General features: G+C 38.0%; 1 protein-coding gene across 1 annotated transcript in view; it reads right to left on the bottom strand.

The window, feature by feature from the left end:
* Positions 1-299: 299 nt before the first annotated feature.
* Positions 300-24700, bottom strand: part of LOC149230005 (nuclear pore complex protein) — a 396423-nt gene continuing 372022 nt past the window's right edge. The window contains exon 29 of the mRNA XM_089381174.1: positions 300-754. Within this exon, the coding sequence (XP_089237300.1) occupies positions 674-754 (81 nt within the window). The 3' untranslated portion in view covers positions 300-673. The remainder of the gene's footprint in view (positions 755-24700) is intronic.

Consider the following 24700-nt stretch of genomic DNA (forward strand, 5'->3'; position numbering starts at 1 on the left):
TAGTCGGAGAGAACCCACCGAAACACCGAGTTGCAATATAGGTGGATAACAAAAATGCGGGAGAATAGGTAAAAATGCATTGCCATTATATACAGTTACCAATCTTTAGGGTAAAAGCATCTGCTTGCAACAATCTCAATGCAAAACGTACTTGGAAGAAACTAATATTTACATAACTACCAAGAAAATTATCTCATTATATGAAGTAATAAACAATTGAGAGTTTTAAATGACACGTAGAACTAAATTTTCAATCTATGATTATTTCCAATACGTACTGAATCAAAGCAAAGCCACTGTAATTTAATCAACTAGATAATTTCATTAGCATTATTGGAAACAAGTAATATTGCCTCTTAAAAATTGGTTGTCAAGTTCGTTCCAAATTTCACCTATTCTTAGAAACCATACATGTCTTAACATGTATGGCTTCTAATAATGCCTATAAGAAAAAGCATGATAGTAGAAAGAGAAAATCATGGTAGCAACATAGTGGACACTTTTATGCCACTAACACGGTAGTTCCTTCTAATAGTTGATCTAGTCAAGAAGATTGTATTCTCACTTCGTCATTTGTATATAATTTACAGTGATAGGAATAGAACCAGCCACGATAAGCAACTAGACAACAGATTAACACGTCACATAAAAATACTCTGTTTGGAAGGGAATGTTAATAACAAGTCGCGTCAATCGAGGATTCTTCTGCCTCCATGCTACGTATACAAAATTCTCTTTCAAGCAGCAAAAATTCCTGTAAGAATAAGATGATGTTAGTGTATAAACATTGCACCAAATAACTTTAACCTGGTTAAATATTTTTGGAGAGAAAATAAACGAAGTAAATGAGTTCTTTAACAATGATTTTTAAGATCATCCATAACATGTGCTCTTCAAAAGAGGTCCGATAACGAATCAAAGTTGGTATTCATGGTAACTAACAGAAGAATACAATATCTCAATCTTCATCAGAATGCCTTACTAACGTGTATGAACGATTTCAGTGACTAGATTGCAACATATACACTTATTTGGTGCCCACATTCTAACACAGGTTACAAGAAATGCAACCACCAAAATGACCCTACAAATAAAATTGAAAATGCCCAAACAAAAGTGGTGGTCTGCTGGATGTACCCCGAGGAAAAAACATTACATGGATAGTAAAAAGCAATTAGTCAAACCTATGAACACCAAAAAGATGGCAGACACAACCTATACTAGCATTGGTTCAGCAGGTTTTCTGCATCTTGGCTGCCGGTAAACTTAACCAAGCTTTTATTCAATTTTAATCCAAAATGTCACTCATAAATGGTTCGAAACAAGATTTCTCAATCCTGAGATCCTGGTGCAATTTAAATTTGAAAACATGGAGAGAAACTTCCATTTGTAAGTGAAATTATTTTTATGGTAAGCCCTGAAAACAACCTTCCTGTTTTTTGAGCAGTCTCTGATTGTTCCTAGGGGAGAGCTTTGAGTCCACGGAAAACATCTTTGCTGCTTGAGGGTCCTTTAACCTGTGTATGACTAGAAACATAAATTTTCCAATATATGTCTGCAATCCAATTTATCACTGTATGTCCTACACTGTAGCCACAGATTCGTCTCAAGCTTTCTATTATAAATTAGCGCACATTTCCCAATCTCTATGCTGCAGTCTTCAAAATGTGGCTTTCGGAGCACTTGGGGAGAAACATTCTCAGAGATTAGGACTGAAGGGCAAGCAGGTTTCAAGAGAGACTACCAAATGATCGACCACATATTTACATTACTAATGAGGAAGCTCAACAACATTCATCTGAAGTATTTTCCTGATTTGTGGATTTCCAGTAGGCCTTTTATTCTGCTCTAAGGCTCTATGGGACAGTTCCAAAGTTCGTGTGGTATTGCCATCTCTGGTTATTTCATCATTGCTATAATGAGGCTCTACAAAACAGTTATAGGTTTCCTATGCATATCCCAGGTGTTGGAATATTAGCATTCCAATACTAAGTTCAAATGTAACAAGGTCATGCTAGTCATAAATTACATAGCATTATTAAAGGATTATTAGTTATCAGTGGTCATGAATTAACAAATAAGTTATATCAATTACCTAACGTAACTACCTGTTACCCCTCATGTTGTACGAGGACCATTTAGCATGTTACATTTATGATTTACCAGGCATCCTGATGTCACAGGTATTTCACTTTTCAGATGCAGTAGGTATTTATTTTATGGGTGCACACATTTTCCCCGGCATAGCCCTCAGGAGGGATTTATCTTATAGCTATTGATGCTGAAATGTGCCTTCATAATACATGTGTTGGAATCTACATGGCATATTTCAAAATCAAGAAATGACATGAAGATGTTATGATAAGATTACTTCTCTCTTTGGCGCAAGGGCATAATCACCGACTCAAGAACTCCTGCAGACTGAAAAGCATATCTTCCATGGAAGTTCTCATTGAAAGTTTTCTCAAACATTTGGGCCCAAGACTGCAGAGTTTTGAAGACACCTATCAATATTTGCTGGCAGCTCTACAAGAGAACTGTTAGTTTTTGGTAGCAGCGGACAGATGTTCTAGTCTCTACGGTGTCAACGGGGCTAAGGAACACAAAAGGATAATTGTCTCCAAGACGCAGAAATTATTTCTAAGGAAAATGCCTTAATTAGATTAACTAGCCAATTACTAAATATTTCCTAAGTCTAACTTAGGAAAACTAGTGAATTAAATCAGATTAATTGAGGAAAATCAATTTTGCTCTAGAGACTTCCAGAAAAGTCACTTGATGGGTCAAGATGATCTAGGCCATCGATTGTAATTAGATCATGGTCGTTGATTCGTCAACAAGAGATTACAAGAGAAAATCGATGGGTCAGTTGGAGACACATCAAGGAGTTCGAATTACCTAGTTGCAGTGATTAGCAAGAACGCAGTTTCAGCTAGGGAGACACCAGCAAAAGGGTTTCAAGAGAGAAGATTGAGGAGAAAATTTTTGGAGAAATTTTCTCAGTGATTTCCAGTGTCCAATGGGAGGAAGGAGATCGATTTCATCTGCAGAAGAGGAGGTCGAATTCGGCAGTGCGAGTAGCCAGTTAGCTAGTGCGAGTGACAAAGAGGAGCTTGTTTCAGTTTTCCAATGCCAGATCTTTCACTTGGAGGCAAAGTGAGTGGGTCAAACGAAGTGTTGGAAGCAGTTTTACTTGCAGAGGAATTTTAAGGCAGTGCAAATTTCTGGAGCAGCCAGTGAAAATTGTTGGGAGGAGTGCAAGCTACACAAGAAGGCCGAATACACTTGCAAAGGGAGACTTTTGTGTTTCCAGATCATATTTGTGAAGAGAAAGATATTTTCCAGAGCCTTTCCAGTGAGAGGCAAGCAAATTGTAATTCTATGTTTTTGCTAAAGAATAAGATTAAAACCCTCATTTGCAAAATTGGTTTTCCCCACACTGGGGTTTTTCCAGGAACAATTTGTCCAAAAAGATTGGTTTCAATAAGTTTGTGTGCGCACAATATTTCTCAATTCCTATATTTTTTTGTGAAGATTGCAGTAGTGAATTGATTTTTATTTGTCATCATTAAATATCTCAAGGAAAATAATCTCTAGTACATAAAAGATTAAATCCCAGTTGTTGCAACTAAGGAAATTTCACATGGTACCAAAGCAAATCTAAGCGCAGAGGGTTTGCAGGAGTAAACCAACATAGGGCACAGGAAGAGAAGGCCAAGGGTTTTAACCCAGTTCGATTTCTCCAAATTTATTTGGGTTTCGCCACATTTCCAGATTTCTAGAGATGGCCACAGCAGGTTTGACAGATAAGAACAGGTTGGATGGAGCCTCCAACTTTGGCGTTTGGAAGGTCATAATGTCATTCTTATTGGATGAATATTAACTGAAAGAATAGGTGGATAATGTGACTGTCGTGGCAACAAATCCACATCAGCAGGCCATCTACAAAAAGGAGAATGCCAAAGTGAAGAGGATTATCCTTGATGGAGCCAAGGACTATAATGTTTCACATATCGTAGAGAAGGTCACAACGAAGTAGTTGAGGGACACAATTATAAATTTGTACTAGAATCCTACAAAGAACAGGAAGTTGATTCTCCGAGAGAAGCTGAGGGCCATCAAGTTGCACAAGGGTGAGGACATTACATCCTATCTCACCAGAGTTTGACTTGCCAAAGATGAATTGGCAGTAGTAGGAGGCAAGCCAAGTGACGACGAGCTAGTGTAAATAGCATTGAATGGGTTTTCCAAAGAATGGAGTATGTTTGTCCAAGTAATTTTTGGGCGAGATACACTTCCAAGTTGGGATCGCCTATGGAGTGACTTCACTCAGGAGGAGCTTAGACTTAGCTTGGTCAATGGCACTAGTAACAGCGATATGCTTTGTGTCATTGGATTTGACTAACACATGTTATGATATGCTTGTGCATGATGATGAAATCCTAGAGATATGCGTTGACCTAATTGTTGATGGTCATAAGTCCTAGGGTTTGGAACTAAGCCCTAGTCAAAGTTTGATTCTCTAGGATGATAGTATTTGTGAATTCTATGGTTTTGTAACTAAACCTTAGTGGAAGATCAATTCTCTAATATGTGATGACAAATGTGATAATCTGAGATTTATGAAAGATTGTTGAAATCTGAATTTGGGTTGTGATTGGTTTTGATTGTTGGAGCTTAATGACTCATGTATGAAATCTAGGATCTTGCACTAAATCCTAGTGGAAGTCTAACATATGAGTTTTAAAGTTGTTGGTTACATTGTAGAACTATATTTGTTTGAATTGTTTCTAAGGTTTGCAATATTTTGTAGTAGGATATGTCATATCTCTGGAAGAAATATTGAAACCCTAAATCTAATGAAGGTTGTTATCTTTATTGAGATACTCAAAGTCTTGATGATGAAATCTAGGGTTTATGACAAAAACCCTAGCATATAGTTGAATTATAAAAGTATGTGTTTCTTATTGTTTGTTAACCTAACTAAGTTTAGATGTTTGATGTCTAATGTTGAATGCTTCCATTATTATATGATTCTGATATGGTTAACTTCATGCTTCTACAAATTTGGTTGTACTTTCTATCTAAGTTGTGCAGATACATAATCTTCAAGATGGTGAAGATATTCATTTGATAAGCATGATGAAGAGAGTTATATGGATGATGATGGCCATGATAACTCTGATGAGAAGGATGGAAACCATGAAAGATTCTCCAATGTCATAGAAAATAAGTTGATTTCCCTAAGTAAACAAGGAGCTTGGGTATATTCCTTGTATAGGAATGATTAGATCTTCCCTGGTTAAGAGGGAGTGATGGATATGTTTCTCTACTTCATATGTCATGCACTAGACCAGGACTAACAACTGTAAGTCTTAGTGAAGGCCATGAGTGAGAGAAGGACACATCACTCTTGTCTTCATGGAAAGAAGTCCCGAATTGAGAGGGAGGGCATATCATAGTCATGATGGACACCTTGAAAGAAGAAATTGGAGAATACATTTTGAGGGGTTGCTAAAATAAGAAAAGCGGGATCTATTTGTAGAATATGTTGTTGCATGTGAAGTAGGAAAGGAAAATGTATGATTGAGGAATCTTCTGTCAAGAATCAAGATTTGTTTGAAAGTCCTATTATGATAAATTGAGAAGAAACATCTTGTTGTCTAGAAGACCCAAGAGGTTTTTGTTTACTTATGTACATTTTAAAGTTTGTTACTGATTGAGGTTGTATTTGTACAGGTAAATCTCTCAGAAGTTTGATAGCATGCTAGTTATATGAGAGAGATTTGTTACCAATATATTTGATCGAGGAGGATTTGTTACCAATTGGAATAAACGGAAGTATTGAGACTTTGTGTGTGAGAAACATTCCCTGGGAGGAAATCTGGTCGACACTTTGTGTTCATGTCTAGATCGCAAAGTGGGGAGGGTGGTGTTGGTCATAGAGCTCTGACCTCAGATACGCACCTAGATCCCTGGGTTGATGGTTAGCAAGTAAGCCTGATGGTACCTAAAGAGATTGAAAGCATTAGCCCATCTTAGTCCCACCCGAATACATTTCCCTGGTCAAGAATCTAGTCTATGGCATCGTGAGTGCCTAAACTATTGGAAGACCTTGGATACATTGCCCTGGTAAGGAATCTGGTCCATGGCATTGCGGTGCCTAAATTCTTCATAGTTCATGTGTTTTGAGATCTTCAATGTACTTGATATCATGAATACCTCCCTATTTAAGAGGGAGTGTTGAAATATGTAACTAGGTTCGGTCATCATAAATGTATTTGAGTCGCAATGAAATGTATTTATCAAAAGAATGAAGAAAATATTATTATTATTATCACTTATTAAAGCATGGGTTTCATGTTTGGGTCATCATGTTTTAGGTCAAAGTCCTCATTGAGAACTTCTAGGATTTACTCTGAGTCATTAGAGTCATTGTCCATTAAAAGAGACCCTTCTTGGGCTTTTGAATCATGTAAAAAGAATTAATATTCAGTCAACTATATATTTGTCCCCTACACACAAAGTTGGCCTCAAAGAGATCAAGTCGACTTCAAGAAGGACAATTCGACCTCTCTGGAAGGCTATATATACAGGGCAGTTTGATTTCATTTGGAGCAATTCACTCTCTCTCATATAAGTTTGATATCCAGAAGGAAGAAGCTAGGAAGTGCGAAGTTGAAAAAGAGATGGAAAGAGGCTGGAAAAGATTGTGAAATTTTGAAGGAAGAAGACATCAAGATCGAAATTTTGGGCATCTATCTCTCACTCAATTGGAATATCTAGGGATATCGAAGTTTTTCTTTGTCTAATCGAACTTCTTGTTGTTGCCAGTTGTTGGGTCGAAGCTACTACTGCAAGTTGTTGTTGCTAAGTCGAAGTTGCTATTGAAGAGTATTCATCTGCAAGGAGGAAGTGAGGGCTGACTTGGTGTGGAGGAAGTCTTTTTCTAGGTCAAGAGTCTTGGATTATCTCATGAACCTATTGAAGGAAGAATTGTTGATTGGGTTTTCCCCTAGATAGGGGTTTTGCCCTGGCAAAGTGCCTACATCTTGTGTCTTGTGTTTTTGTGATCTTCATACACACATAATTTGGTAATTGCTTGATGAAAGATAAAATAACAAAGAAGTAAGAAGTAATTGCTTAATAATTAAAACCCTCATTTGCTGCACTAGATTTCCCAACTTGGGTTTTTTCCGGGGACATTTGTCCAAAAAATAATTGTGTCATATTTTTTTATGTGTGTGCCAGTGTTTTCTCAGTTTCCAGTTTATCTTCCGCAATATTTTTTATTTGTGGAGATTGCAGTGTGATTAGTTCACTTTTTGCAGTGGCAATAAACTGCTGAATTAATTAACAGTTAGAAGAATTAATTCTAGTTGTTGCAATAGAATTTCAGTAGTGAAATTTTCACAGTAATGGAATATGTCCTCGGTGATGTTGCACAACTCGTACTCGTATAAGACTCGTCTGGCTATTGACTCGACGACCCATATAAGACTCAGCAAAATTTTCCCTCCACTTTTCCTTTCCCTCCACATGATCTCCAAAATTAAAAAATATATACATATATATCAAATTTTGAGGGTCTCCATGGGTCTTATGCGAGTCTTATGTGGATCATATATGGTTCTTCAGGGGTTCAATGTGGGTAGCCAAGTTTTATGCGGGTTTTGGTGGGTACTCACGGGTCTTATAAGAGTCGTGCTACACTGGTCCTCAATGAAGTTATTGAATGTAGCAAAGACAAGACTCAAGAACTAGCAAAATACAAGAAACGAGAAGTAAGGGCACAAAGGATCATTGTTGAATCTATTAAGGATCATCGAGTTCCCTTTGTTGCTAATTTGAAAAATTCTAAGGCTATGTATGACTAGCTAGTGAATCTATACTTTGTAAGTACATCAGGACAAAAGATGTCTTTGAGAAATAAACTATATAGAATGAAGAAATCAAATGATGAGGACATGGGATCCTTTCTAATGAAGAACTCTCAATTGAGAGATCACTTGCAAGGGCTTGAAGAGACAATTTCTAAATTGGAAACAACCATTTGTGTATTGAATGCATTGCCACCAGAATGGAACAACTTTACAACAAGCATCTACTCTAAAAAAGACTCAACTCCTTTTGATGAGTTGTGGGCTAAATGCATCTTGGAAGAAATTAGGATCAAGGCAAAGGATGACAATGGATCAAATGTACAGTCTCAAGTGTTTATAGCTAGAGTCAAGAAGCTGAAGAAGGGAAAGTTTGGGATGTCCAAGGTTCAATGCTTTAAATGCAATGAGTATGGACACTTTAAGACGAATTGTCCAAACCAGCAGAACAACAAAACAAAGGAAAGAAGTGAGGCTCACGTAGCTAAAGAAATGGGAGAACCCGAGAAGAAACCGAAGAAAGAAGATGTGAAATATATTTACTATTAAAGAAGGCATCTTGTCTGTCAGGTTCTTTGTAAAGTTAGTCTTTCCTTTAGGATAGCATGCATTGTTGTTTACTATCGAAGAATCTTGATTTTGTATGGCATCATAGATAGAAGCATGTTATAGTAGCATACTTAAAGTTGCTTTGTAGAAATCATTGTTGAGGAATCTGAGGCAGTTTGGATTAGGGTTATTTTACTTGATTTCTCTTACTTGACAAGTTCTTGTAATGTTTTCTTTTATTAATTTATCTTCATTATTATAATGTTCTTTTCATCATCAAGATAAATGTCAAAACAAGAAGATCACAACCAAACAAGATGAACACAAGATGTGGGCGCTCAGCCAAGGCAAAACCCCTCTTCTAGGGGAAAACCAAGAAATTCTTCTTCTCTTTAGAATCAAATCAAATGAGACAACCAAGACAATGACCTCCTCCAATCCATCAAGTCAGCTTCTTCAAACTTTTGTCAACATCAGCAAAAATCAAAGTTAAAGTCTTCATGATTGAGGTTTTGTCCTTCCTTTTATTTCAGAGATTCTCAGCCTATAGTAGTTTCGTCTTGCAATAGCCCTATCTTTTCATGTGTGACATAAGAACAGGTAAAAGCTTGCTTCCTTTTGCTTCATAAGAGTCTCTCCTTTCTTCGCTATACAACTTTTTGATTTTCCAAATGGTATAGGCTCCTTATACTTCTCCTTTTTCTTTAGAAACTTCAAATTGAGATCTTCTAATAAGTTGCAAATCAAATGCCATGCTTGGATAGTCAAGTTGCATATATATATATATATATATATATATATATATATATATATATATATATATATATATATATATATATATATATATGTAGTCAATGTAGCTTTATTAATGGGGCCAACTTGATGGAGGAGGGGTTTACATGACAAAATAATAATTCTTTCTTGACTTATGAAGGGTCTATTACATCATGACTTTGACTTTGACTCAAGATATAAATCCTAGAGCACAAATTGGGTGCTTTTGACCTAGAAATAAAATAAACAAAGCATGAAACCCATGCTTAAATAATTTTTCTTTTACAATAATTTTTTGTTCTTTTGACAAGTACAATTATGAAGACCGATACTAGTTACATTTTTTAACAATCATCTAGTCTTTAAGTATAGATAGATAGACCATTTTGCATATTGTTCATCCAGGCAATATCTAACATTATGTTGGAGGTAGTCATCTTGCTAAGATGGATCATCATGATCCTGTAAGAACCATTATTTTGGAGGATCTTGGGAGAAGCATTAGGACAAGTTTAGTATATATTCCATATAATATGTAAATAATACTTTTGAAGGGATGAAGGAATGCAATGGGTCAGGTTGCATGCTCATTACGAGATATATAGCTAGATGATGAAGTAAGAGCATAGGAATGCATATTAAAAGTAACTCTTGGATAAGATTCATATGTGCATAATCTTGTAACATGCTTTGTATGATTATGTGATATTTAAAAGGGAAGAATTTGACTTACTCAAAGATAAATAAAGAATTAAGACTTTCTCTAGATTATGTAGAATAATGATTAACATCCAATATAATCTCCAAAAGAAAAGTGCTAACTTGGTAATCAAGTTCGATCCTTGGGCACTCTGTTGCATAAAGGAAGATTTGAATGGAGATGAACTATGAGGATGTTGATGCTTGATGAGAAAGTCATCATAGCAAGGTAAGTCTAAGGTTAATTGTTGTCAGTTATCTGGTTAACATATTATTTTGCTACCTGGAAGGATATTGCAGGAATACATGAATGTTGAGGCAAGCTCAACAAAGGAAACCTAGCAATTATGAAGTCAAGATATATTCATCTTGAGATTGAAAGGTAGCAATGTGAGAAGATAACCTAAAGGTCACCAAGGGAGATCACTTTCATGTAGAAGATATGATCAGCGTAAAGTTTGGAAAGGCTCAATGTAATGCCTTCATCCATGATCAAAGTGATGAGCAAGAGAGATGACCTGACTCTTGTCACAAGATTCAAGAGCAAAGATGGCTCCATGATACTTCGAAAGGAAGCAAGCTCGATGCGAAGAAAAGAGGGAGCCATGTAGCTATGAAGAACAAGTAGTTGATACACTTATAAAAACAAGCTATAAGGCTTTTGGTGTTGAGTTCCCAAGTAGAAAGGAAGTCTAAAATTTCCTCTAGTTTTGAGAGGGAACAAAGGAGTCTCCTTAAATAGGACCAAAGATCTATTCTCCAATCAAAAGGGAGAATAGGGATATAACCTCTGATTGAGAGGGAGGGATGTTGGACATCACATGTGCATTCTCTTCTTCATGTGTCATACACTTGACCAAGACTAACAACCATGAGTCTTAGTGAAGGTTATTGAGAGAGAATGGTTGTTAAAATTGGCAACTAAGGCCAAATTCCACTTTGGGGAACTCATTTGATGGAGATAATTATTGCATTGAATTCCTCTTTTCAAGAGGACCAAAATCGACCTAAAGATCACTAATTTTGAACAAGGAGAAATATGTTTTTGAAGTGAAGCCCACGCATGTGCAAATTGTCAAGGTCGGCTACACCATCGTGTAGGCTCATGAAGCCCAAGAGACATGTCTTTTCACCCACATGGATTCATATAAATACGAGTGACGTCCAACCTCATTTGGCAACTCATCAACTCAACTCATTTTTCTCTCTCCTCATCTGAATGGTTTGTATAGCTCATTGGGCAGCTCTTCTTCTCACACGTGTGGCTAAAAGAGGATGAATTTCAAGACGTCGAATTTCAGATTTGACGCAGGGTTTGAACAAAGTTGACCAAGGCCTATTTGACCTCCTTTGACGATGATTTTTGTGGGAAATTTTCTATTTGGGCAGGCCGCATTCATTGGCACAAAAATCGAGATTTTTTGGGTTGCTTGACCTACGTTGACTGCAGGCTTGTTTGACTACAAGCTTGACTTTTGTTTGATTAGGTTTGACCACTCTAAAGTTGATTGTTTTGGGTTGACTTTGACCAACTGAGGCCGAGTTGGATGAGCTTTTACCAAGATTCTAAGGGACTATTTTGACCCTTAACCATTCCCTGATTAGGGCACATAATGCTGTCGATTTGACTGCTATTGACCAGGGACATAGTTGCAGATTTGGCAGGGCTATTTAACATTGTTTTGTCAAGCCAATTTTGACTTTAACTCTATTATTGTACTCTCTCTCTCTCAGTTGAACATTTGATATAATAATAAGAAGAATTGATCAAAGGGTTTTCCCCATCTTGGGGTTTTTCCCTAGCATTCACCAAATATTGGTGTTCTCTTGTCTTGGCTTGTCTTCTGCATTTATTGTTTATGTTCTATCTACAGTTACTGTCAATGTGATTAATGGTTTATGTGATTTCTATTGGAAATTAACATACCATTGACGTAATTGTTGCAAGCATAGAACATACCATTGTTATCTAAAATTAACATGGGATCAGAGGCCGGGTGAAGACAACGCCCAAGCAAGAGAGAAAAGCAATCACTAAGAAATTTGTTGGACAAAGATTATTGGACAAGTCTCAATGGCGTCTACATCCTACTTCAAGTCTGAGGACAAGCTTAATGACAAATCCGACTATCATGCATGGAAGATGACTTTGGACTTGAATTTGGAGCAGCGTGAAGTGTTGGATTGTGTAGGGAAAAATGGGGGAGCCTGCTTCAAATGCACCTTCTACTGCGAAGACGAAGTATCGAGATCGAAAAGGCGAGGTCAAAGCAAAGAAAAGTTTGATTGACTATTCAAAAGCATTTGGTTGCATATATTTCTGATTTGGGAACTTCTAAGAAAATATATGATAAGTTGGCTGGGATGTTCAAAGTGAACAATGCAAGTCAAATCCTCTTTCTCAAGAACAAGTTGAAGGATATCAAGATGGATAAAGGGGAGACTATCCTACTTCATGAGAATAACTCAAATTAAGAGTGGCTTCCTATCTATTGGAGAAATTATCGCTGACAGGGAGCTCACACTCACTGCACTTAGAGGTCTTTCAAGAACATAGAATCTATTTACCACCACCATTCTCAACAATGACAGGATACCTGGTTTTGATGAGTTATTGGTTAGATGGACTTAAGAGGAGACAAAGATGATGGAGAGAGATAAGTCCTATAATGGAAATGAACCTACTGCCTTCTCCACTCATGCAAAAAGGAAGAATAATGTTGGTCCAAGAGGACAAGGTTAAGGATCTAAGAAGGGATTCAATGAAGGAAAAAGAGGAAGGTACTATAATTGCAACAGGTTCGGTTACTATGCTAGAGAGTGTCCTAACAAAAAGAATCCTCCAAGGGATGACGACAACAACAACAACGATTTCAAAGGCAATGGCAATCAAAGGAACACCAGGTTCAACAACAAAGGAAAGAGGAATGCTCTTGCGACTTGACATGGAAATGGTCGACCTCCCAAAAGGACAAGAAATGCTAGGTATGATGAAAGTAATGTTGTAGAAAAACAAGATGAGTTTTATCTTATTTCCACTCTATCTATTGCTTCTCCTCTGGATACTTTGGATCATTGGTTAATTGGTAATGAAGCCTCAAGGCACTTCACTGGATACAAAGAGGCCCTCTCAAATTAGTTGAAAAGAAGACTAATTTAAATATTATACTTGGAGATAATGCCACCTACCCCGTGAAAAGGATAGGTACTGTCACTCTTCACTTGAATAAAGGTCAAACCAATGTTGCGAAATGCCCCCCCCCCCCCCCCACACCTCCGCCAAGGATCCAAACCTGGAACCGTGTCCTGTAGGGATCCATGGGGGATCTACGGTTTGGAAATTTGGAACCGCGGATCGGGTCAGCAAAGACAATTCCTAGAAATTCGGAATCGCGATGACCCAATCCATAGTTTTGGATTTCCGAACCACGGATCCGATGGCAAATTTGCCCCAGATTCGTACGAAGATGAGCAGTTCCACAAGGTCCTAATTTTTTTCTTTTTTGTTTGACTTAAGTTGAGTTGGGGATTCTCAGACACTCCCAAGGTGCTCCCTTGTTTCTCCTTAGATGCTTCCTAGATGCTCCATGAAATGACTCAAGATGTTTGAGAGTGGTTCCAACCTCATTGGACTTCATATGGAGAAAATAGAATTTCATATCCTATTCAAAATTCAGTAGACTGAACAGTTTTGAGTAATTCAGGATCAATGGGACTGTGGCATTTCATTAAATTATGTCATGTATGAGGGTATGCGATTGGCATTTAATCAAGAGCACCAAGCCCTATATGTTACCTTGTGTTTTTGGTGTTAATTGTTGAACTCCTTTATCATGACCTTAGTAGAAAATTACCTTTCAATCAAGTCAAAATCATCCATCCAGCATGTTAAGCTTTTTCTACCACATTTTAAGGCTTGGATTAGGATTAGGTAGTTTGATTAAAATTTCGCAATGTTGACTAATATCCCTAGTCAATCGAGGTAGAGGCAAAGGCTACACAAGAGGAGAAGAATCTAGATTCTAGATGGTTGATGCTCGAATAATCGTTAATGTACAATGGATGCCATATCTATCTTGATTTATGTACAAATATACATGTTTCCATATCTTCTATAACTAATTTGGTATTTTGGATGCTTTTTTAATATAAATGCAAAAAAATATAATATATATATATATAGCAGACGCTTCTGAGAAGCTTCACTTCCTAGAGTTTTGGGAAATAACTCTTCCGTGGATCCGCTTCCAAAAAATGTTCCCGCTTCATCCACGCTTCGTGCAACATTGGATCAAACCATTCATCTACAAGATCTGTTGTATGTGCCTGATTTGAAGAAGAACCTTGTATCTATTTCTACGATGGAAGACAAAGGCTTTGTTGAGAAACCCAATAGGATGGCAAGTTAATTGATTTCTCTTATTATGACATTATCTTGTGATGTTTCATTATTATTATTCTTTCTTCTGATTCATCTTTTCCTTATCATCAAAACTAATGTCAGACAATAAATAGCAGAGGACACAAAATATAGGCACGCAGCGATGGAAAAACCCCACTCTAGGGGAAAACTCAGTCAAGAATTCTTCCTTCAATAGATTTAAAACAAGATGAGATGGTCAAGACCCTCACAACCTAAACTAGAGACTCCCTCCATCAAGTCAACCTTCTTTATTCTTCAATGTGTACTCAACACGTCTTTCTTGAACCTTTGACAAATTTCTGTGAGATGCATCAGTCATGCTTCGGTTCTTTATGTAATGACACAGTCAGTAATAAGCTTCATACTTCGGTTCTGTATAGGTAGTAAACATGTGATAGCTCAGTCGCATAGCAAAGTTGTGTCTCGGTCCTGTAATGATATACCTGTCCATGTAGTGACATCCATGTCTTCAGTCTTGTAGAAGTAGCAACACAGTCCTTAGGTCCTCATTACTATGGAGATAGCCCAAGCTTCGATCCAACGAACACTGCAATACAGTCATGCCTTCAATCTTATGGTGACAGTCCCACCTTTAGTCCTCGGTCCTGTGATACACTGAATTCCCTCACAGTAATGTACCAAACTCTTCACTGAAAATTTTTGGACTCCATCATTGAGGTACACCAAATTAGTATTTCTAAAATTCTCTACAATGTCCACACTTGCATCTCAGAAACTATGCTGAAAAACTTCTCTACTATTTTGACCAAAGGTTACACTCCTATATGTAGTTGATTCCCACTGAAAATGAGGTGACAAGAATGTATTTGTGAAGCCGACTTGTTGACAATTAATTTGAAGGTCGACTTGCAAGGAGACTTGATTCATTGAGGTACACCGAATTAGTATTTCTGAAATTCTCTACAATGTCTATACTTGCATCTCAGAAAATATGCCGAAAATCTTCTCTACTATTTTGACCGAAAGTTACACTCCTATATAGTTGATTCCCACTGAAAATGAGCCAACATGAATGTATTTGTGAAGCCGACTTGTTGACAGTTAATTTGAAGGTCGACTTGCAAGGAGACTTGATGGAGGAGTCTTTTGACCAAAACAAAATTTGACTTTGACTTAAATAAAAAAACCTAAAGACTACAATGGAGGCTTGACCTATGACAATTGACCCAAGCATGAAACCCATGCTTTAACAAGTCAATCAAATTAATAATAAAATTCTTTTTTTTTGCTTTCTTTTGACAAATATATTTCATTTTTTACTCAAGTACAATTATGAAGACCAAACCTAGTTACATTCTTCAACAAGCTTCAAGGTAGCATTTATTGATGGAAAGGTACGTATTTGGCACAGAAACCCTAAAGATGCATTTACTTTTCTATTTAGGGTTGATGGTCTCTATCAAGTTGGTGGAACTCCTTTGGGAGCTTTGGCAAGTGATACTTCTCTTCAATGTGAATTATGGCACCAAAGATTTTCCCACTTACATTACAAAGCCTTACAATGGAAACATGCCCATCTTTAATATGAACCATGAAGGAGTTTGTTATGGTTGTGGAGCTGGGAAATATAAAAAGAGACCATTCCCTTCTAGTGAAAGCAAGACAATTGATATTCTTCAATTGGTCCATTCTAACCTATCTAATGCTCTGCTCGTAACCTCATTGGGAGGATACATATACTATGCAATCTTTGCGGATGACTTCTCATGCAAAATGTGGATCTATTTCTTGAAGAGGAAGGATGAAGTGTTCAAATGGTTCCGTTCTTTCAAGGCATTGGTGGTAAATCAAACAAGGAAGAAGATCGAGACGTTGAGGGTCGACATTGGAACCGAATATGAATCAAATGAATTCAATGACTTTTGCAGAGAGGCTTCCATTAGGAGGGAGAAAATTTTTCCATACACTCCTGAGCAAAATGGTATTGTTGAAAGGAAAAATCAAACGATTATGGAAGCCACCCATGCCATGATCTATGATCAAGGTCTACTGAAATTCTTATGCCAGGAAGCTGCCAACACTGTCGTATATGTTTAAAATAGGAGCCTACATCAAGCTCTGGATTCCAAGACACCCGAGGAAGTCTTCACTGGTAAGAAACCTGATCTTTCTCATTTTGGAATATTTGGTTGTCCAGTATACTTTCATGTGCCTAAAGAGAAAAGGAATAAGTTGGAAACTTCTAGGAAGAAAGGTATATTCGTCGGCTACAGTAAAAATTCAAAAGCATACAGAATCTATGTACCTAGTCAAAGAGATGTGAAAGTAAGTCGTGATATCACATTTGATGAAGACGCTGCCCTTGGGAAAGCTAGAGATCTCCCCATCTCAAGGAAGTACGATGATGATGCTACCGAAAAACAAGATGAACCTTTGACGGATGAGCATATGCCGAATGTTGAAGGCCCGATGGATCCTATTGATCCACCTCCTGGTGATCCCTTTACCTCAAGGAAATGACCACTATGCCTCAAAGATACTCTCAAAGATGCTGAAAGACATTGCTCCAAGAGGGACATTTTGTGAAAGTAAGAAGCCGAATAGGTATCAAGGGTACTTGTCTGCCATGAGTACTATTGTTCAAGTTGAACCTTGCACATTCGAAGAAGCCATAAAGCACCAAGTATGGAAAGATGCGATAAATGAGGAATATGAATTGATCATGAAAAATGATGTCAGGGACGTGGTGCCTAGACCTAAGGATAAGTCTATGGTCACCTCTAAATGCCTTTACAAAATTAATCGTGGATTTGATAGGAGTACTGAAAAATATAAGGCCAGGTTCGTTGCTCATGGCTTCTCTCAAAAGGAAGGAATGGACTATGATGAAATATTTTCATCAATTGCCTGATATTACCCCTATCCGATCTATTATTGCTCTCCCTACCAATCAAGGATGGAGTCTACATCAAATGGACGTCAAAACTGCTATCTTGCATGGCTCGATTAAGGAGGAAGTCTACTTGGAACAACCTCAAGGGTTTGAAGTACAAGATAGAAGGACACATGTCTGCCAGCTAAAAAAAGTTCTCTATGGGTTGAAACAAGCCCCTAGGGCTCGGTATGAAAGAATTGACAGTTATCTTATGAAGCTGGGGTTTACTAGAAGCTATGTTGATCCAAACCTATACTTCAAGGTTGAAAAGTACATGCCTCTTATTTTGGTCCTTTATGTTGACGATCTCTTTCTAACAAGTGTGAACTCTCTCGTTTATCAATGCAAGAGGGAGTTGACTTCTGAGTTTGAGATGAAGGACCTAGGAGTCTTGATGCATTACTTCTTATGCTTGGAGGACTGGCAAAAGCCAGGTGAGATTTTCCTTTCTCAAGGAAAATTCATTGTGAGATGTGGGATGGTGGAATGCAAGTTTGTGTCTACTCTGATGGAATTCAACTTCAAGAAACTATGTGGAAGTACTATTGGGCCCGAATTGGCAAACCCTTCCGAGTACAGAGAACTTGTGGGGACCTTGATGTTCTTGGTAAACTCTCAACCAGACATATGCTTCGTTATAAATACATTGAGTCAATTTATGGTTCCCTCATTGCATTCATTGGGTTGTTGCTAAGAATCTCTTGAGATATCTCTGTGGCACAATCAACTATGCGTTGAGATACACTGCCAGGAATTTGAGGCTACATGGATATTCTGATGTTCACTGGGTGGGCAATGTGGTGGATAAAAAGAGCATGTTAGGATGTTGCTTCTCATTGGCCTGGAGGTCTGGCAAAAGCCAGGTGAGATTTTCCTTTCTCAAGGAAAATACATTGTGAGATGTGGGATGGTGGAATGCAAGTTTTTGTCTACTCCGATGGAACTCAACTTCAAGAAGCTATGTCGAAGTGCTATTGGGCCCGAATTGGCAAACCCTTTCGAGTACTGAAAACTTGTGGGGGTCTTGATGTTCTTGGTAAACTCCGGACCAAACATATGCTTTGTTATAAATACTTTGAGTTAATTTATGGTTGCCTCATCACATTTATTGGGTTGTTGCTAAGAATCTCTTGAGATATCTCTGTGGCACAATCAATTATGCGTTGAGATACACTGTCGGGAATTTGAGGCTACATGGATATTTTGATGTTCACAGGGTTGGCAATGTGGTGGATAAAAAGAGCAAGTTAGGATATTGCTTCTCATTGGGATCTGCTTCAATTTCAAGGATGAGTAGGAAGCAAAAATTGATTGCTCTAAGCACTGTCGAGGTCGAATACATTGCAGCTAGTATGGCCTGTTGTGAAGTTGTTTGGTTGAGGAAACTCTTCAGAGAGCTATTTGAGCACTTGCTAGATACCACTGTGATCTATTGCGATAACCAGAGTGGGATTCTCCTTTTAGAGAATCTTGTCTTCCACGACTGCTCCAAGCATATTGATATCAGGTACTACTTTATCCAGGATATGGTACAATAGGGAGTGATAAGGCTCCAACACATCACGACTGATGAGCAGGTTACTGAGATCCTCACAAAGCCCTTGGGGAAGGTCAAGTTCTTAACCTTCTGATAAAGACCTGGAGTCATAGAATGACCCTCCAATGAGGGTCCCGCTTGAGTTGAACATTGAGCTCTTGGAGCTCTTGTTGGCCTGGTGTACTTGTTGGAGCTATGAGCAACCATAGGTTGAGTGGTTCACCTTCCCCTATAGGTACGATGTGTACAGGGTGAGTGGTTCACCTTCCCCTGTGATACCACATGATGATATATGAGAGCATAGGGTGAGTGGTTCACCTTCTCCTATAGCTGATGATATATGCATAAGATGATTGGTTCATATTCTCCTATGGCATATGAGCAGGATGAGTGGTTCACCTTCTCTTGCGGATGCCCCAGCATACATCCTACCCATGTAATCTAAGACTCATGGGAAGTACCTCTCATCTGGCCAATGAGTTGGGAAAAGTGGATAGGGACCATAGCACTACAGATGGACACATCATGCACTGTCGTACTCCCTATGTCTAGGATGCATGGTGTTCAAAAAGTTGATCTGGGATCAAGTTTGATTGCGGTTCTACCCCTAGTTATGTGGACTGACATTTGTCAGTGGAGACTGGCAAGGTCTTATGACTCACTCTCAAGTGATTCTTCTTCATTATCTATGTCAGTGTTCAACAGAGTTAAGAACATAGTTTTAAACTAGCTGACTTGAACTGGAAACTAGTCAAACCCACTGGTTCATTGGGCGACCAACTCAAACCGACCAAAAAACTTGATTGGAAGGTCCATTCGTCCAAATTTCACAAAAATCGGGCCTAACCAGTTGGTTTAGGACGGAACGGACCGGTTTATGGTCAAACCAGCCAGTTCATTGCCAAGGTCGCGGCGGACCCACATGGTGTGACTTAGGAAGCTTCTGGGGTGTTTTGGAGGGAAAATCAAGGATGTTTCCCTCCAGGAACACCCTCTCCAAGCCTTTAAAAGGAGCTCAACCCTCTCATTTTCCTCATACATCTCATTTGGAGTTTTTGTGAGTTTGATTGGGAGCTTGGAGAGTGTTGAGTTTTGCTGGAGTAGTCATCTTGGAGGCTGAGGCATCCTCAGACTCAGATCCAAATGATGTCTATGTAGCTCCTGTTGATGATCCTGCATCTAGTAGTGGTGATGAATTTGATTATTGATCATGTGTAGACTTGTAGTCTTGTAGTAGTCCAATGGCCTCATAGCTTGTAGCATTGTTTTGGGACTTTAAAGGCCATTTAGAGCCTCATTGCTTATATATTTTGTCGATGATATGTACTGCACTCGGTGCCATTTTGATATATTCACCTTTACATGGTATATAGATTAGCAAACTATGCATATTTTGTCTCTATTGGCTTGGAATAATGGTTTTAAATCTTAAAAATAGTTTTTTTCATTAAAAATTAATTATTTAGCCTATTTTTTAAAATCCGATTCATTGAGATTTGACCGGTCTCTGTTTGACCAGTTCCTATTTGAAACCTGATTTATTAGGTGGACCAGTCCAGTCACCAGTTCCGGTTTTTAAAACTATGATTAAGACATGATGGCATGACGCTCAATGGGTAGATATTAGCAGGTGGAATTCTCCCTAGTTGAGAGGGAGTGTTAAAATTGGAAAGTGGGCCAAGTTCCACTTTGGACAGCTCATTTGATGGAGATAATTACTGCATTGAATTCCTCTTTTCGAGAGGACCAAAATCGACCTAAAGATCACTAATTTTGAACAAGGAGAAATATGTTTTTGAAGTGAAGCCCACACGTGCAAATTGTCAAGGTCATCTACACCATCATGTAGGCTCATGAAGCCCAAGAGACGTATCTTTCCACCCACATGGATTCATATAAATAAGAGTGACCTCCAACCTCATTTGGCACCTCATCAACTCAACTCATTCTTCTCTCTCCTCATCTGATTGGTTCGTACAACTCATTGGGCAACTCTTCTTCTCACACGTGGCTGAAAGAGGACAAATTTCAAGAGGCCGAATTTCATAGCTGATGCAAGGTTTGACCAATGTTGACCAAGGGCTATTTGATCTCCTTTGACTGCGATTTTTGTGGTAAATTTTATGTTTGGGCATGCCCAATCATTGGCACAAAAAATGAGATTTTTTGGGCTGCTTGACCTGCGTTCACCCCAAGCCTATTTGACCATAGGGTTGACTTTCGTTTGACTGGGATTGACCATTCTAAAGTTGATTGTTTTGGGCTGACTTTGACCAGCTAAGGAGGCTGAATTGGCTGAACTTTGACCAAGCTGCAAAGGGACTATTTTAACCCTTGACCGTTAATTAGTTAGGGCACACAATGCTGCAGATTTGATTGTTGTTGACCACGGACAGAATTGCAAATTTGACAAGGCTATTTAACAATTTTTTGTCAAGTCAATGTTGACTTTGACTCTATTGTTGTACTCTCTCTGTGCTAAACATTTGATATAATAATAAGAAGAATTGATCGAATGGTTTTCCCCATCTTGGGGTTTTTCCCTGGCATTTGCCAAATATGGGTGTTCTCTTGTCTTGGCTTGTCTTCTACATTTATTGTTTCTGTTCTATCTATAGATATTGTCATCATGATTCATGGTTTATGTGATTGCTATTGGAAACTAAATTGGAAATTGTCATTGGGTTGATAAAAGGACATTTAAGTAATTGTTGCAAGCATAGAACATACCATTGTTATGTAAAATTAACAATGGTAGAGGATTGGATAAGCATTTGTGGTTTCCTTGAGGATAAAGAATCCAAGAAAGGAAAGGTACTTACACTCTTTGAGGATAGGACAGGTATCCAAGATAAGAGTGGTTGAAGAGGACTAATATTCTTTAAGGATTCAGAAATGGAAATCCAAGATAAAAATAGTCCTAAAAGGACATACCTTTAGAATATCTGGATGGGGTATCTGCTTTATAGAGGTAGTGCAATATCCCACGTAAAGCCTCACAACATAATGCTCTCGAATAAAGTTGAGCTTGCCTAATTAGGCCTTGAAGACAGTGTTGGTCATAATGATGATGCTTACAATTGGCTTATCAATCTCACTCTTCTCATGAGACCTCTTCAGTTTGAGAATGATGTTGTATTGGTTGTACAATTATGAATACCTCCCTAATCAAGAGGGATTGTTGGAAATGTAACTAGTTTCGGTCTTCATAATTGTTATTGTACTTATTTCAATATGTATCTTATGTAACAAACAAAAGAAAAAAAGAAAAAATAATTTAAAAGCTTGGGTTTCATGCACTTTATTAATGGTCTTCTAGGTGAAAGCATGTTCTTTATGCTTCTAGGTTTTGTTGAGTCATAGGATTTATTGGCATGAGTCAAAAGAGTTAACATCATTGTCATTGAGCGAGATCTAGGAGAGATGATAAGAAGATAATCATCATTGTTCTAAATGCACTAACTGATGAACAAGGTAACAAATGTCCATGGGGATAAGAAAGTTACCTCATTCGACAACTTGTGGTTTCTATGCAAGATAGAAGAAGACAAGTTGAGGGAAAAAGTGTTGAAGGTTAAAGGACTCAAACATTTGCAGGAAGGAAAGGGAAGTTTGGAAAATTTGTTCCTCAGAAAAGAAAGAAGAGCATAGTTGAGATTCAATGCTATGGATGTAAAAATTATGGACATTACAGGAAAGATTGTCTTAAAGGGACAATATCAAAAGAGGAAGAGAAGAAGCCCATATCACTAAAGAAGTGGAGGAAGCCAAAGAGAATAAGTCCAAGAAAAGAGGAAGTAAGAGATCTCTACTATGTTGAGATAGTCTCCCTCACAAAAGGTCTTGACATAGCTTCTAAATCTTATGTTATAGGATATGGCTATAATAAATAATAAGATGCATCATGGCATCATGGAAGCATTAAAAATCAAGAGCTTGTGACATCACCATAGGGAATCGTGAAGGATAGATGCAACAAAATTCATGACAATCAAATATGAAGGATATAGCTCTCAAGAACCTCATTGCAAACTTAAGGAAAGGAAGAAGGCATCCAAGACAAGGCTCATCATACATCAAGTCAAAAAGGAAACATTTGCCGAATAGGGATATACAAGATCCTCAAGGTTCTCTGATGGAATCCTCATCGGAGGGTTCACCAATCTAGAGAAGAAGCAAGTGTTTCATCAAGGACTCCAATTTGTGGAGTTCATGGGATGATGGTATGATGACATGAGATGAAGCAGATCAAGGGGTTGAAGATATTTTCAATCAAGGAAGCTACTGAAAGAAGCCTAGATGACCTAAAGGTAAATGAGGTATGTATGCTTGTATTTAATATTATAATGTCATGTCATATGGTTGCAGGTAACATGGATCACTACTTCTATCTTGAGAAGCATGATCAAGGTAAAAGGATCTCCTCCTCTGAAAGGATGCAAGAAGGCATAGGTCACACTAGATGAAATCAACATAATATGTCCTCATATGAAGTATGGGGTGGTTGACTACAATTAAAGAACTTTGAATGAAAGCTCCTGAGAATGGAATGTGTGAACAAAAGGAAGGAAGAGATCGTGAGATATGCAACCATGATAAAGGCAATCAACATCCGAAAGACCAAGAAGATTTAACTAGGAAATCTCCCAAAAAGATATAAAGACTCTGATGGAAGTCTGAAAAAGATGGAGACCCTTGACAATGGATATCTTTGGGAGATGTGTCAACATGTATGCGGATATTGATACCTACAGGAAGATGTCATGATGAAAGACCATCACAAAGGTAATTATGATTTAAGTATTCATTTCGTATTTTTATACTAATATCTGGATGGGCTTATGTAGGATTGTCAAAGGGAAGATCTGTGGATGACTTCCAGGAAAACCATATAGAAGTATGTAAGATCCTTCCGGAAAATATGGCATCAAGAAAGCAACATGGCATGAAGCAAAGCCAGATGGAAAAATTGATGAATCACTTTCTAATGAAAGGAATGAGGACATGATTGACTCATGAATAAAGGGATGGATGGTATGTGCCCTATGAAGAAGTCCCAAAAGATGAAGACACCATGACGAAAAATAAATTCATGACATCGAAGGAAGGAGCTCTTCAAGCAACTAGTTGTTCCATGATCTCCACATGAGGAGTTGTTGTAGGCCCCTAGTTAAGAGGGAAGCTAAAAAGAAGTTTCTTACTTGGAAGAAACTTGGAAATTCCTAAGCTAAGAGGGAGCTTAGGTACATTCCTTTTATAGGAATGAGTGCATTCCTTTATTGGAATATGTCCTCCCTATTTGAGAGGGAGAGATAGACATGTCATTCTGGTCTTCCCTTGGGAGGACAAAATGGAGGATTGGGTAATTATTTGGCATCCGATACTCTTTGAGGATGAGATAGGGCATCCAATAGAAGAGTAGTCGTGGAGGACCGATATTCTTTGAGGACTGGGGAGTCCAAGATAAGAATAGTCCTCATGGAACACACCCTAAGTACCCGGGTAGGGGATGTTCCAAGAGAGACAATGATGAGAGTGTCTATAAATCATTAGTCTCGCCAACATTGAGCTCAGATCTTGTGGAGAGATGGGGTTGTTAGTCAAGGCCTTGCTATGTGACAATGTTGCTTGATATGATGCTATACAAATGAGTTACCAATCCGAAATTCTTATGAGAAATTCTTCAAATTGAGAATGACCAAGTACCATTATGAATACCTCCCTAATTAAGAGGGAGTGTTCAAAAGTGTAACTAGGTTCGGTCTTCATAATGACATGCAATTATGATCTTTGTAAATAATGAAATGAAGAAAATAAAATTACTTTTGTAAGCCTTGTTTAAGGGTTTCATGAGCAAGTGATTTTATTTTAGATGGCTCCCATTGAGAGCCTTAGGATTTATCATTGAGTCAAAGAGTTAATGTCATGTATGAAGAGCTCTT

The sequence above is a fragment of the Pinus tabuliformis genome, chromosome J, assembly GCF_031772625.1.
Source record: "Pinus tabuliformis cultivar Carrire ecotype Pingquan chromosome J, CPIR1, whole genome shotgun sequence".
Taxonomy (NCBI): domain Eukaryota; kingdom Viridiplantae; phylum Streptophyta; class Pinopsida; order Pinales; family Pinaceae; genus Pinus; species Pinus tabuliformis.